Below are 15,626 nucleotides of genomic sequence, written 5' to 3'. Positions count from 1 at the left end.
TGGTTGATTGCAGCAAACCTTTTACTGTTTTTCAGAGCTTCTACAATGATGGTTTGAATAGCGTCTGGGTTTGTTTTTTTTTATGTAGGTGTATTTCCAAGACATGCTATAGACCTAAATAACTTAGACATAAAAGTATATTCTGTATGATACCATAGAGAAGTACAGTGATAAAAAGAAAGTTGGTGTTTATATAATATTAGTTAATTAATTAACGAATTAATCCTCTTTATATTCTACTTCATTCACAGAGAGTTTCAATTGCCTAAAATGCATTATCTGATTATATTATAAAATAAGTAAGGGCCCTGGCTGATATAGCTCACTGAACTGACTTCCGGCCTTTGAACCAAAGGTCACTGGTTCAATTCCCAGTCAGGGCACATGCCTGGGTTTTGGGCCAGGTCCCAAGTAGGGGGTGTATAAGAGGCAACCACACATTAATGGTTCTCTCCCTCTGTATCTCACTTCCTTCCCCTCTCTTTAAAAATAAATAAATATAAGTCTTTTTAAAAATAAGTAAGGAAAATGTAATGGGGAGAGAAACCTCAAAGATAGTATGAGAAATTGTGAGATATAGTGGATTGTTAGAGATAAGGAAATATTGGGGAGGGTAAAATGATTAGTTTACATGGTTAGGGATGATGCAGTGATTTTAAAGATGATAAGAAAATAAATGTCCGATACATGGGAAGCACTTCTGGGTTATCTGTTGATTCTTTGGAGTCCAGAAGTCACCCAAATCATTTATCTAAAATATACGAGTCTTTCCTGGCACTTCCTTCAGTACAGAGGCCAAATGAATAATACCCTTCCATGAAGAGCAGTTAATTTATGGTTGTTCATATTTCTGAATGTGATTTGTCTCAGATGTTTGTTTGTTTATAAGGTAAGAATAGTAATATCAGCCTTTGGATCATTTGGAGGAGGAATGAATGAGACTGTTTGTAGAAAGACCTTCATAAACTTCTTCAAGCTCTGTGAATATGTAAGGTAGTGGCTTTTATTTTTTAGTTTAAAATATTACCATATGGTCTCACTTTTAACTGGAACAAAAGAAGAAATAATCAACAAAAGAAGAAAGCAAACAAAATATAATCAGAGTCATTGAAATTAAGAATAATCTAACAATAGGCAGAGGAGAGGAGGGAGGGGACAGTGGGAAGGGTTTTCAGTAACTACTCTAGTATTTTGAAGGCCAGAAGTCTGGAGAAGAGAAGGTGATTCTATACCTGAAACTAATATAATGATGCATGTCAGCTGTGATTGAAAAATTAAAAATATTAAAAAAAAGAAGTGATGCAAAAAACAAAAAAGGGAATGAATTTAACTCCATGCCTTTATGTACAAAAATACTATAAATGTTGAAAGTTGTATTATTTGTGGATTATGAAATATTCATATATTTCTCAAAGAGAAATGAATAACATACTTTGCTTTGCTCAGGTAACACTTAAGAAATCCTGGGAGGTGTGAAAGGGCAATATAATGAATATTTATATTTGATTTCCCTAAGTGAAACAGAGTACGTGGGGAATTCTGGGCTTGCTCTTTTCCATTGCTGGCCAGGTAGGCCAGAGAAAAGTGATCGTTTTCCAGACCCGGAGCCAGCTTTGTGTTCTCTCTGCTGATGAAATGTGGAGGACAGGGTATGCATGCTCCTTTCACTTTTATATGGCCCAGATTCTAAGTGGAAAATGTGATTCTCAAATTGTGGAAATTTAAGAAGGCATGGTAACCTGGTCTGCAGTCACTAATCCCTATAAAACCTTTTTCATCATCATCATCCCCATCATCCCCATCATCCTCATAATCCTCATCATCCTCATCATCCTCATCATCAGTGATGTGTTAAAAGGGTCAGGACTCTTTTTTTTTTGTACTGAAAAAATTTTTTTAATTTATGTAATTATCGTTCAAGTACAGTTTTCTGTCTTCTACTCCCATCCCAGCCCCTGCCCCCAGTGCTCTCCACCTCCCTCCCATTTCTACCCCCCTTAGTTTTTGTCCATGTGTCCTTTATGCTAGTTCCTGTAAGGGCCTGAAAATAAGTATTCTGGAAAGGGGACATAGACAGGATGGTAATAAAATTCTTGGCAGGTTAATCTGTTCTGGACAAATGCCTGAACACATTTTATTGTGTTCAATCATGATAGCTTAACCGCAAGAGCTACTTATTGAAAGGGATAGATGCTGTTGTTAGTATTGTCTCACTTTCTGTTAGCCTGAGAAAAAACATGTCAGTAAGCCTGTGAATCTGCTAGATGTGAAGGTGGAAGATGATGAAACTAGGGAGTGAAAGTAGAAATAGGAACAGGGAACCCAAAATAACCAGCAAGCTTGAGTTTTTCTAGAAAATACTCTAGTGAGTTCCTTTGGTTGCTGAGAGCAATGCTTCTCAAACTTTAAAGAGCATAATAATCCCCTGGGGATGGTCTAAAAATGCAGATTCTGGTTCATTGGATCTGAGAGAGGCTGGGGGATGTGTATTTCCATCAAGCTTCCAGCTGCTGCTGAGGCTGCTGTCCTGAGCAACTGGGGAGGGTTCAGCCAGACCTTTTGGTGCAGGTTCTTTTATGGGGGCAAAGGGGGAAGGGTTTACAGGAACAACTATAAAGGACACATGGACAAAAACAAAGGGGGTGGAAACAGGGGAGGGAGGTGGGGATGGCTGGGGTGGGGTTTTGGAAAAGCCAGAAAACTGTACTTGAACAACAATAAAATTCAGAAGTATTTAATAAAAAAGTAAAATCAAATAAATAAAAATTTGAATAAAGATCATTTGTCAAAAGGGTAGCTATTTGTGATTTTCTTTTATACCATCATTAAACTTTTATATGATAAAATTCCAAGTCATCTTCTGAAACGAATGACATATGTGTGGCCATACCAGTTTAAGTTGTGAGCAAATGAGATTTGCTCCCCTGTCAGACTGCATGCTGACCCAGGCTGTCACCTGGTTAATGTGTAAAAAGTCCAGAGGTTGCCTATGTTTGTCAAGGAAAGGGCCCCTGAGAGGCGGGCAGACCACCTGACTTCTAGTTCCACCTCTTAGACTAGCTCTGGGACCTGGAGCTGCTTTTTTCTTTGTCAAATGACTGTCGGTATTTGCTTGGTAAGAGGTGAGGAAGCCTCTACCCATTGTCCATAATGAGAATTCAATAAATGCTGAGGAGACTCTCTTGGGAGTACATCTAAGGAGATTTAGATCTTACAGGCTTTGGGTAGAACGGGTCAGAGAGGACAGGGATTGGAGAAAAAAACATGTCCCTTAATTTAAAAGGACTTCACTAGGCTTCCCTCTTTCCTCTTTGATGTGTGGGGTTGGTGGCTCAAATCCTCAATGACAGAGTGATCTTTTGTTTATCATCATTTGGTGCAAGTTGCTACCTGCTGGAAGCATTTTCCTCAACTTTTCTCTTATGTGCCCTCACAGAGATGTGGCTCTCAGTCAAAGGACAGCAATGGTGACCATTTACCCTGTTTCCTTTCCTTTGTAGATTATTCCTCAGCTGTTCAGAAGTTTTCCCAGACGCTACAGTCCTTTCAGTTTGATTTCATTGGAGACACTCTGACTGATGATGAGATCAACATTGGTAAGTCTTCAGCTATAGGAGGCCATGTGCCCATCAAGGCAGGTTTGAGGCTGTGCATCCTCCTCCATTTGTGGAAGTCCAGAACCTGGGCAGCTTTATCTCCTGTGCTCAAATGCCCAGCTCCTGGGAGGCTGCTTAAGGATAAAGAATCATTTCCTCCCAGTCCCATGTCTTCCTCACCAAGAGCAATCAAAAGATAGTCCTTAAACTTCTGCTGAGGCCTTTTAGTCAGGATATAGGAGACTTCCTTTTTTATTGTTGTTCAGTTACAGTTGTCCCCATTATTCCCCCATTACTCTCTCCCACCCCACCCACCTCCCATCCTCAATCCTACCCTCCATTGTCTTCCCCCCACCCCAGATTTGTTTATTTATTTAGACAGAGGGGAATGGAAGGAGAAAGAGAGGGAGAGAAACATCAATGTGTGGTTACCCCTTGTGTGCCCCCAACTGGGGACCTGTCCTGCAACCCAGGCATGGGCCCTGACTGGGAATCGAACTGGTGACCCTTTGCTTCACAGGCCTGTGCTCAATCCACTGAGCTACACCAGCCAGTGCTATTATTACTACTTTAAAAATTAATTTTCAATGACAGTTGACATACTATATTATATTAGTTTAAGGTGTGCAATACAGTGAACAGACGTTTATATACCTTACAAAATGACCCACCTAGAAATCACATACCCATCTGCCAGCAGGCATAGTTACAATATTACTGACCATGTTCCCTCTGCTGTGATTTAAATCCCTGTGACTTTTTATAATGGGCACTTTGTATTTCTTCATCCCTTCAGCTTTTTCATCCATCTCCGCAATCCCCCTCACATGTCATGACCATCAGTTTATTCTCTGTACCTATTAGTTTTTTTTGTTTGTTTGTTTATTTAATTTGTTTTTTATTTTTATTTTATTTTAAAATTTTTATTGAATTCATAGGGGTGACATTGGTTAATAAAATTAGATAGTTCCAGGTGTACAGTTTTATAGTACATCATTAGGACATTATGTGGTGTATTTACCACTTCAAGCCAAGTCTTCTGTCACCATTTATCCCCCCTTTACCCTTTTCTACCTCCCCCAGCCCCCTTTCCCTTTGGCACTCACCATACTGTTTTCTGTGTCTATGAGGTTTTTTCTTTGCTTAATTCTCTCACCTTTTTCACCAAGGCCCCTAATCCTCCTCCCTCTGACTGCTGTCCTCTCTATTTATGAGTCTGTTTCTATTTTGTTTGTCACTTTACTTTGTTTATTAGAGTCTTACATATAAGTGAAATTATATGGCACTTGTCTTTCATCAACTGGCTTATTTCTTAGCATAATAGTCTCCAGTTCCATCCATGCTGTTGAAAAAGGTAGGAGTTCCTTCTTTCTTTCTGCTGCATAGTATTTCTTTGCTTGAATGGACCACACCTTTTTTATACACTTATCTACTGATGGGCACTTGAGCTGCTTCGAAATCTTGGCTATTGTAAATAGTGCTGCACTGAACGTTAAGGGTACATATACTCTTTGGAATTACAGTTTTGTGTTTCTTTGGATATATTCCCAGATATGGAATCACTAGGTCATAAGGCTGTTGCATTTTTCATTTTTTAAAAGATTTTATTTATTTATTTATCTTTAGAGGGAAAGGGAAGGAGAGAGGGAAAGAAACATCAATGTATGGTTGCCTCTCGTGGGTCCCCTGCTGGGAACTGGCCTGCAGGGAACCAGCCTACAACCCTGGCATGTGCCCTGACTGGGAATCAAACCACGATTGTCTGGTTCGCAGGCCCGCGCTCAATCCACTGAGCTACACCAGCCAGGGCTTGCATTTTTCATTTTTTTGAGGTAACTACATACTGCTTCCCACGGTAACTGCATTGATCGGTGTGCTTTCGCAGTAGCAGTGCACGAGGGTTCCCTTTTCTCCTTGTTCTCACCAGCCCTTGTTTGTTGGTTTATTGATGGTAGCCATTCTGACAGGTCAAATTAAACATGAGGTTAATTTGCATTTTTCTGATGATTAGTGACAGTGAGCATCTTTTCATATGTCCTCTTTGGAGAAGTGTCTATTCAGGTCCTTTGCCCATTTTTTATTGTCGTTCAAGTACAAGTTGTCTCCATTTTCACTCAACCACAACCCCCGGCCCCACTCATCCCTGCCTCCCACCCTCAAACCTACCCCTTTGGCTTTATCCATGTGTCCTTTATACATGTTCCTTGATGGACCTTCCCCTATTTTCCCCCATTATCCCTCTCCCCTCTGGTCACTGTCAGTTTGTTCTTTATTTCAATGTCTCTGGTTGTATTTTGCTTGCTTGTTTGTTTTGTTGATTGGGTTCCACTTATAGGTGAGATCATATGATATTTGTCTTTCACTGCTTGGCTTATTGCACTGAGCATAATGCTCTCCAGTTCCATCTGTGCTATTGTGAAGGGTAGGAGGTCCTTCTTTCTTTCTGCTGTGTAGTGTTCCACTGTGTAAATGTCCACAGTTTTTTGATCCACTTATCTACTGGTGGGCACTGAGCCTGTGTCCAACACTTGGCTGTTGTAAATTGTGCTGCTGTGAACATTGGGATGCATAGGTTCTTTTAGATTGGTGTTTCAGGATTCTTAGGATATAATCTCAGCAGTGGAATTGCTGGGTCAAAAGCTCTGGTTTCTCTTCAGGTTGTATAAATCTTTTGTCTTTTGCCCATTTTTTAATGGGATTGTTTGTTTGTTTTTTTCATGTTGAGTTGTGTAAGTTTTTTATAAACTTGAGGTATTAACCCCGTATCAGCTTTGTCATTGCCAATTATGTTCTCCCATTCAGTGGAATGTCTTTTTATTTTGTTGATGGTTTTCTTTACTGAACAAAATTTTTTTAGTTTGATGTAGTCCTATTTTAGTATTTTTCTTTTGTTTTTGTTGCCTGTGCTGATATGTCACAAAAAATATTGCTATGAGAAATTTTGAGACTTCACTGCCTATATTTTCTTCAAGGATTTTTATGGTTTCGAGTCTAACATTGAAGTCTTCAATCCATTTTGTGATTATTCTTGTGTATGGTGTAAGAAGTTGGTCTAGTTTCATTTAAAAAGTGTATTGCTTTTTTGAGAGAGGGAGAGAGAGAAAGATTTTTTCCATTTATTTATGCATTCATAAGGTCATAAGGCTGTACCCTACATTCTTTTATGTACCCTGACTGGAGGTTGAACGTGCAACCTTGCTGTATCAGGACAAGACTATAAAAAACTGAGTTACTTGAGTTACTCAGCCATGGCTAGTTTCATTTTTTTGGCTCACATCTGTACAATTTTCCTATTACCATTTATTGAATGGATTATCTTTACACCATTGTATGTTCTTGCCTCCTTTGTTATATATTAACTAACCATAAAGGCATGAGTTTATTTATGGCCTTTCTGTTCTGTTCCATTGATCTATATGTTTGTTTTTATACCAGTATAAAGAGGTTTTGATTACTACGGCCTTGTATTATTGTTTGATAACAGGTGCTGTGATTTCTCCAACTCTGTTCTTCTTCCTTGAGATTGCTGTGGCCATTTGGGAACTCTTGTAGTTCCATATTAATTTTTGGGATATTTGTTCTACTTCACTGAAATATGCCATGGATATTTTGATAGGAATTGGGTTGACTCTATAGATTATCTGGGGTCATATGAACATTTTAATTATGTTAATTCTTCTAATTCGTGAACATAGTATGTGCTTCCACTTATTTGTTTCTTCTTCATTTTCCTTCTTCAGTGTCTTACAATTTTCCAAATATACATATTTTACATCCTTATTATCATTATTCTTAGGTATTTTTATGTAATTGTAAGTGAGATTGTTTTCTTAGTTTTCCTTTCTGTTAGTTCATTATGGGTGTATTAAAATCCAATTAATTTCTGGATATTTATTTTATATTCTGCTACCTTAATTCATTGATCAGTTCTAGTAGTTTTTGATGGAATCTTTAGGGTTCTCTATATACAGTATCATGTCATCTGCAAATAATGACAGTTTTACTTACTCTTTTCCAATTTGGTTGCCTTTTATTTATTTCTTGTCTGATTGCTGTGGCTAGGACTTCCAGTATAATGTTGAGTAAGAGAGGTGAAAGTGGACATCCCTGTCTTGTTCATAATCTTAAGGGAAACACTTACAGTTTTTGCCCAGTCAGTATGATACTGGCTGTGGGTCTGTCATACATGGCATTTATTATGTCGAGGTATGTTTTCTCTATTCTGACTTTGCTGAGAGTTTTTATTATAAATTTGTGCTGGATTTTATCAAATGCTTTTTTTCATCTATTGATATGATCATGTAATTTTTATTCTGTATTTTGTTTATGTGGTTTATCACATTTATTGGTTTGCTGATATTATACCAACCTTACATCCTCAGAATAAATCCCACTGGATCATGGTGTATCATCTTTTTAACATACTCCTGGATTGGGGTTGCTAACATTTTATTGAGGATTTCAGCATCTTTATTCATCAGGCATATTGGCCTATAGTTTTTTTCTTTGTAGTGTCTGTATCTGGTTTTGGAATTAGGATAATGCTGGCCTTCTAAAATGAACTTGGGAGTCTTCCCACCTCTTTAATGTTTTGGAATAGTTTGAAAAGGGTAGGTGACGGTTCTTTGAATGTTCGCTAAAACTCACCTGTAAAGTTATTCTAGGACTTTCGTTTGTTTTTTGATTACTGCTTTGATTTAATTAGTTGTAATCTGTCCATTCAGATTTTCTGATTCTTCTTCATTCACTTTTGGATGATTGCATGTTTCAAGAAATTTATTCATTTCATTCATATTGTCCAATTTGTTGGCATATAGTTCCGTAATATTTTCTTACAATCCTTTGTATTTATTTGGTGCTACTTGTTCACCACTTTTGTTTCTGATTTTATTTATTTAGGTTTTCTCTTTTTTTCCCTTGGTGAGCCTACTTAAACATTTCTCAATCTTGTTTATCTTTTCAAAGGACCAGCTCTTGGGTGCATTGATCTTTGTATTTTCTTTAGTCTTTATGTTATTTACTTCTGCTCTGGTCTTTATTATTTCCTTTCTTTGACTTACTTTGGGCTTTATTTGTTATTTTTTTGCTAGTTCCTTTAGTTGTAAGGTTAGATTGTTTATTTGAGTTTTTTTTTCCTTTTTTGCTTCTTGAGGCAGGCCTGTATTGCTGTGAATTTGTCTCTTAGAACTACACTCACTGTGTCCCAGAGATTTTGGGTTGTTGTGTATTCATTTTCATTTGTATCAAGGTATCTTTTGATTTCTTTCTTGATCTCAGTGTTGACCCATTTACTGTTTAGTAACAGTTTATTCAGCCTCCATGTGTTTACCTGTCTTCAGTTTTATTCCTGTAATTGATTTCTACTTTTGTACCATTGTGGTTACAGAAGATGCTTGATATTATTTGAGTTTTCTTGAATTTATTGAGACTTGTTTCGTGTCCTGACATGTGGTCTATCCTATAGAATGTTCCATGTCCACTTGAAAAGAACCATTGGTTCTTTGGTGGGGTTGCAGACTGGTACGACGACTATGGAAAACAGTATGGAATTTTCTCAGAAAACTAAAAATGGATCTGCCTTTTGACCCAGCAATTCCACTGCCAGGATTATATCCTAAGATCCCTGAAACACTAATCCAAAAGAACCTCTGCACTCCAGTGTTTATAGCAGCACAATTTACAAAAAAAATAGCCAAGAGTTGGAAGCAACCTAGGTGCCCATCAGTAAGTGAGTGGATCCAAAAACTACAGTACATTTACACAATGGAATCCTATGCAGCAGAAAGAAAGAAGGTGCTCCTACCCTTCACAACAGCACGGATGAAACTGGAAAGCTTTATGCTGAGTGAAATACGGCAGGTGTTGAAAGACAAATACCATATGATTTCACCTTTAACAGGAACTTAAACCACAAAACAAACAAGCAAGCAAGATATAACCAAAGACACTGAAATAGAGAACAGGTAGACAGTGACCAGAGGGGAGAGGGGAGGGAATTTCAGGGGAAAAAGGGGGAAGGGTTTACAGGAACTAGTATAAAGGACACATGGTCAACAACTAAGGGGAGTGGAAATGGGAGGGAGGTGGGGAGCACTGGGGGGGGTGGGCTGGGACAGGAGTAAAAGACAGAAAACTGTACTTGAACAACAATCAAATACATTTAAAAAATAAAGTGCAGAAAAAGAGAGAAAAAAAAAGAGAAGAATGTATGTGGTCTGTCCAGAAAAAGTCCAGCCATTGTTAATATAATGAGAATGGTTTGCTGAACATTGATGTAACCTGGTAGCCAAGGTGAGTGGACTGGAATGCAAGTGTGTGAACAATAACAGTTTCACTGTAATAGTCAGTAGTGGCAATAGATGTTATTGAGTGAGCATGTGTACTGTGTGGCCATCACATTCAAAATGACTGAGTCAGTAGAGCAACGAGTCTGTATCAGACTTTGTGTGAAGCTTGAACATTCCTCTGTGGAAAGTATTAGGATGATTCAGAAGGCCACAGCTATGGGCAGCTGGTGATTGGCAGCTTCATCACATCATAACACACCCACTCATGCATCACGTCTTGTGTAGTTTTTTTGTGAAATGTCAAATTACCCAGGTGATGCTGCCCCTGACAGCCCAGATTTGGCACCACATGACTTCTGGCTTTTCCCCAAACTAAAATCACCTTTGAAAGGGAAGAAATTTCAGATTGTTGATGAGACTAAAGAAAATATGATAGGGCAGCTGATAGCAACTGGGAGAACTGTGTGAGGTCCAAGGTGCCTACTTGGAAGGGGACTGAGGTGCCATTGTTCTATGTATAATGTTTTTTGTATCTTGTAGCTTCTTCAATAAATGTGTCTTTTCAGAGTACATGGCTGGATACCTTCTGTACAGACCTCATCATATATGCCCCTCAATAGTAGATCTTGAGCGGGTTAAGCTAAATGAAATAAATCAGGTAAAAACAAATACTGTATGATCTCACTTATGTGTGAAATTGAAACAACCAAATTCATGGAAAAAAAAGTCAAATTTGTGATTGTTAGAGCTGGGGAGTTGGGTGAGGCAATCAGGTGAAGGTGGTTAAAGGTGTAAACTTTCAGTTATAACTAAGTACTGGTGATGTTATGTACAACATGATAACTGTAGTTATTTAGCACTTCTGTCTAGTATAGTTATATACTTTATACTGGACAGTATAAAAGTTATAAAGAGAATAGTTCCTAAGACTTCCCCTAACAAGGAAGAACATATTTTTGTATGTATACAAGGTGATGATGCTAACTAAACTTGTTATGGTAATCATTTCTCAATATATGTATGTCTAGTCACTATGCCATATACCCTAACATTATGCTGTGTTGTATGTCAATTATGTCAATAAAAGTGTATAAAGAAATCTCTTTGGTAAGGGGATTGGCAGGAAAAAAAAAGAAAAAGAAAAAAGTAAAGAAACATTCTGCAGGCACTAAACACATTCTTCTATTGGCCTTAGATTTGATGTCTTCCTTTAGTGGCCATGCGGGCTTGGGGCGCCAATTGCTACCTCCTGTTGTACAGATCTCTGCCCACTTGCCCGTCAAGTACCACAATTAATTTGATGTATTTTTCTTTTATCCTTCCAGCTGAATCCTTCAAGGAATTTGCTGAATTACTCAGTGAGGTTGAAAACGAAAGGATGATGATGGTAGGTCACTAACACTGGGCCCGGAGCCTAGATCATTGCTGTTATTGGGGAGTGTTCCTGTCATCATGGTTAGATGAATGCTTTGCTGGTTTGGTTTCTGTCTCATGGCTGCCTGGTACTATAAAGACAGTAAAGAAATTTGCCCTGGCTGGTGTGGCTCAGTGGATTGAACACCAGCCTTTGAACCAAAGTGTTGCTAGTTTGATTCCTAGTCAGGGCATATGCCCGGTTGCGGGCCAGGTCCTCAGTAAGGAGCGTGCAAGATGCAACCACATGTTGATGTTTCTCTTCCTCTCTCCCCCTCTTCCCCTCTCTCTAAAAGTAAATAAAATATTATTTTAAAAAGACAGGAAATAGATCTGGTTATTTTATCTCAAGCTCTATCTAAAGCTGTGAGAGTTTAACACTGGGTACAGAGAAATTAGTGTGGAAATCCTATTCCTATTCATTTCAGTGAGGAAGGGTTTCAGAGAACATTAAACTGGGCTGTTGAATATGCTCACTAAAATTGTAGTCTTTAGTGATCTTAAGCAAATTATTAATTTATGTTTTTGCTTCCAGAAATAATTTGGGCTTAATTTATATTGGTATATGATTGTTTTATTTAAATCTACATGAAAACTTTTTCTTACATTTAAAGTCTAATTTTTTAAATATAATACATTTTAATAATCACAGCAATTTTAGTTTTACGGGAAAATTGAGTGGAAAGTACAGAGACGTTTCATATACTTCCTTTCTCTCCCTACTCTACCGCTTTCCACATCCAGTTTCCCCTATTTTTAACATCTGGCAATTGTGGTACATTTGTCTTAGTTCTTGAGCCAGTATTGACACAGTGTTATTAACTACAGTTCGTAGTTTACATTGGGCTTTACTCTTTATGGTGAACATTCTATGGGTTTTGACAAATGTGTAATGATGTGGATTCATAAATAAAGTATCGTCATACAGAATGTTTTCAGAAACCTAAAAAGTCCCCTGTTGTCAACCTATTCATCCCTTCTTCCCTTCTCTTATGTATGAACCCCGGGCAAACACTGATCTTTCCTTTTACTGCATTTTCCCTTTTCTAGAATGTCATATCGTTGGAGTTATACAGTATGTATGTAGCCTTTCCAGATTTGCTTCTTTCACTTAGCAATTGTATTAAAGATCCTTCATGTCTTTTCTCTTTTCATGGTTTGATAGCTCATTTCCTTTTATCATTGATATTTGTATTCTATTATATGGATGTACCACAGATTGTTTATTCTTTCACTGATTGAAGGAAATCTTGGTTGCTTTCAGTTTTGGAAATTATGAATAAAGCTGCCATACACATGTGCGCAGATTTTTGGGTGGATGTAAATTTTCAACTCCTTTCAGTAAATTCCAAAGAGTGCAGTTGGTGCATTGCTGCAGAGTAAGTCTAGTTTTATAAAAAAATGCCAAACTCTTCCAAAGTGATGATAACATTTGCATTTCTACCAGCAGTGAATGAGGCTTCTTGTTATTTCACATCCTTGCCAGCATTTGATGCTGTCAGTGTTTCAGATTTTCCCATTTTAATAGTTATATTGGAGATATCTCATTGCTGTTGTAATGTTCATTTTCCTGATGACATATAATATGGAGCATCTTTTTAATGTGTTTACTTGCTATCTGTAAATCATTTTTTTGATTTTTAAAATTTAATTGTTGTTCAAGTACAGTTTTCTGTCTTTTACTCCCATCCCAGTGCCCCCCTCCCCGTGCTCCCCACCTCCCTGCCATTTCCACCCCCCTAGTTGTTGTCCATGTGTCCTTTATACTAGTTCCTGTAAATCCTTCACCTTTTCCCCTGAAATCCCCTCCCCTTTCCCCTCTGGTTGCTGTCCCCCTGTTCTCTATTTCAGTGTCATTATTTTTATTTTGCTTGCTTGCTTGTTTTGTTGTGTAGGTTCCTATTAAAGGTGAGATCATATGGTATTTGTCTTTCACTACCTGGTTTATTTCACTCAGCATAATGCTGTCCAGTTTTGGTGAGTTGTTAGAACTTTGTAGAGGACAACAAAGAATCTGCCTTCTCTTTCTCTGATAATATGACTTCCTATTGGAAGACCAGTTTTGTAAGCCCATTTATTCTAATATCAAGAGTTCTTTCACCTGTAAGTAACCACTCTGCTTTTCAACACTGTGATACTGACTTCTCAGGGTACTGCTTTCATTTCACCTAGGCCTCTAGAAAAGTAGCGTCGAAGGAAGGGCTTGGAGGTAGAGCCATTAGAGACTATTAGGCTCTAATAATGGCCATGCCACTAATGCACCACATTTTGCTGTGTATAATGCGCAGCCACATTTTTGGCCCAAACTTTCAGGAAAAAAAACTTTTGTTTTAATAATTTTTATATTCAATTATTTATTTATTTATATTTAGATACCTACTTTTTGTATTACAAAGTAATTTCATCATTTATTATTGAACATATTATGATGCAAGAAACTATATGTAACAGATAATTATAAAACACAAGAACAGATACAAGGTATCTCAGGTACTACCAATGTATAATGTACATCCTTATTTTTCTCTAAAAAATTTGGGCAAAAAGTGCACATTATACATGGCAAAATATGGTACTTATTGATTTTAGACTAATCACTTATTTTGCAGATATAAGGAATATGGAAGTGTTTTATTAATAGCAAAAAATACTGATTTATTAGTTCTTTCTAGTTATCTTTTGTTGCTCCCAGTATTCTGCTTGTGGAGATTTCACTTGGGAATTTTATCAGTTTAAGAGATTTGCTTCTACGGATCCTGAGTGACGAATATGGGTAGTTTCCTTGGAGCCTGGTAGATGACCCACTAGCTAAGCCACACTCCACTAAGTGTTTTTTTTTCTCTGCCTGAAGAGTTTGTGAACTGCTGCCAATGTTGATCTCAAAGGCATTCACCCCCATTTCATTCAGATACCATTAGAGAGCTCAGCTGTACTTCTCTTCAGCTGTAGTTGTTTCTTGATGGCTTTTATTTACCCAATTCCAAAGCTCTAAAATATTGAACTAGGATTCATCTTTTGAGATGTTGTTTTTCTCACCCTCCTTGCTGGCTCTTTGCCAAAGGACTGACTCATTTTCTTCTGTCTTTAATTATGTTGTGCCCTTTTGTCCCTACAACTCTTCAATCATGTATTGAGTGTTGGCTCCCCATTTCCCATTTAATTTCAGGAATGCTATGGAGGTTAGGCTCAATGAGGCCTTTCACAACATGCCAGGAATTCATTGCTTGACTGCACCTCTCCCATTTCCTGGAACTGTGGTAAAAGGACTCCTATACCCTAATATGGATAATGTGGGAGGTGTTAATTAGCTTTTTATGCTTTCTATAAGAAGAGTCCAAAAGAAGCTTTAGAGGAACAGGAAGGAAGTTCAAAGCCCTTGCATGTGATAATTGCAAATGTTCTAGTCATTCTCAGAAATTTAAATTATGGAAGGAACTGTGTGTGGAAGAAATGAAGGGGAATATCCCAGCTGTGATTTCTTCAACAGTACCCTAGGGGAGGTTGTAGAACTTCAGAAGGTGGCCTTTAAAAGTCTGGATGACAGACTTCCTCTATGATTAAAGATGGGATGCATGCTTAGATGCCTTTATGACTCTAAAGGGGACTTTATAGGCAGCATTCAAGGGTCTGTGTTTGAGAAATGCCAAGAATAGCCTAAAGAGGCCCATGATATTTAAAACAGTGTATCCTTGTTGCCTTCTTTTAGCAATTGGTTCATCATCAATGATTCCTAAGCAGTTTTGCACAATGGGATTGAATACCATCTATATCCCACTAAAATGTCTTATCTTGGGCTTAATTCAATAGAAACCTGATTAGATAAACTCACTAAAGTGTTGAGAATATCATTTATTATCCTGAGGATCCTACCCTGAGATAATAGGTAGGAACTTTTCTCCTAGTGGGGCTTTGACTGGGTATGAGTTTGCCCACTGACTTGAACCTTGACTCATACTTGGACACAAAACAGGAAGTCCAAAGTGCCTTCAGGACCTGGATAAAATAATTGTATTAATACCCCAACTTGCTATGCTTTTTGGTGGTAGTTTAAAAAATGGCTTCCTAGTTTGGAGAATATGGGACTAGTCAAAATTGGCTTTCTACTCTGTCTTCTATTTTTATGAAGATCTATTTTGTCTGATTGATAACTGTATGTCTCATCTGACTAGGAAGACAGTTGCTCATTTGCCCATCTTGTAATAAAACAAAATTAATGCAGTGGGTCCTAAAATCCAGCCCTTCAGATGTATTTGCCGAGGTCCTCTGATGAAGTGCCAGTAATTCACACCACTGAAGAAACAAACCCCACTTTTTGCCTTGGGCAGATGCC

At 37.8% G+C, this 15,626-nt stretch overlaps 1 protein-coding gene across 6 annotated transcripts in view; it reads left to right on the top strand.

Annotated features, from left to right (window-relative positions):
• Window positions 1-15,626, top strand: part of OPHN1 (oligophrenin 1) — a 271,254-nt gene that overhangs the window by 87,827 nt on the left and 167,801 nt on the right. For all 6 annotated transcript variants that reach the window (XM_053666516.1, XM_053666511.1, XM_053666513.1 and 3 more), the window contains exons 3-4: window positions 3,501-3,596; window positions 11,209-11,270. In XM_053666516.1, the coding sequence (XP_053522491.1) occupies window positions 3,501-3,596; window positions 11,209-11,270 (158 nt within the window). The remainder of the gene's footprint in view (window positions 1-3,500; window positions 3,597-11,208; window positions 11,271-15,626) is intronic.

The sequence above is a fragment of the Artibeus jamaicensis genome, unplaced genomic scaffold, assembly GCF_021234435.1.
Source record: "Artibeus jamaicensis isolate MK-2021 breed Jamaican fruit bat unplaced genomic scaffold, CSHL_Jam_final contig_457, whole genome shotgun sequence".
Taxonomy (NCBI): Eukaryota; Metazoa; Chordata; class Mammalia; order Chiroptera; family Phyllostomidae; genus Artibeus; species Artibeus jamaicensis.
This window is presented reverse-complemented; position numbering and strand designations above follow the sequence as displayed.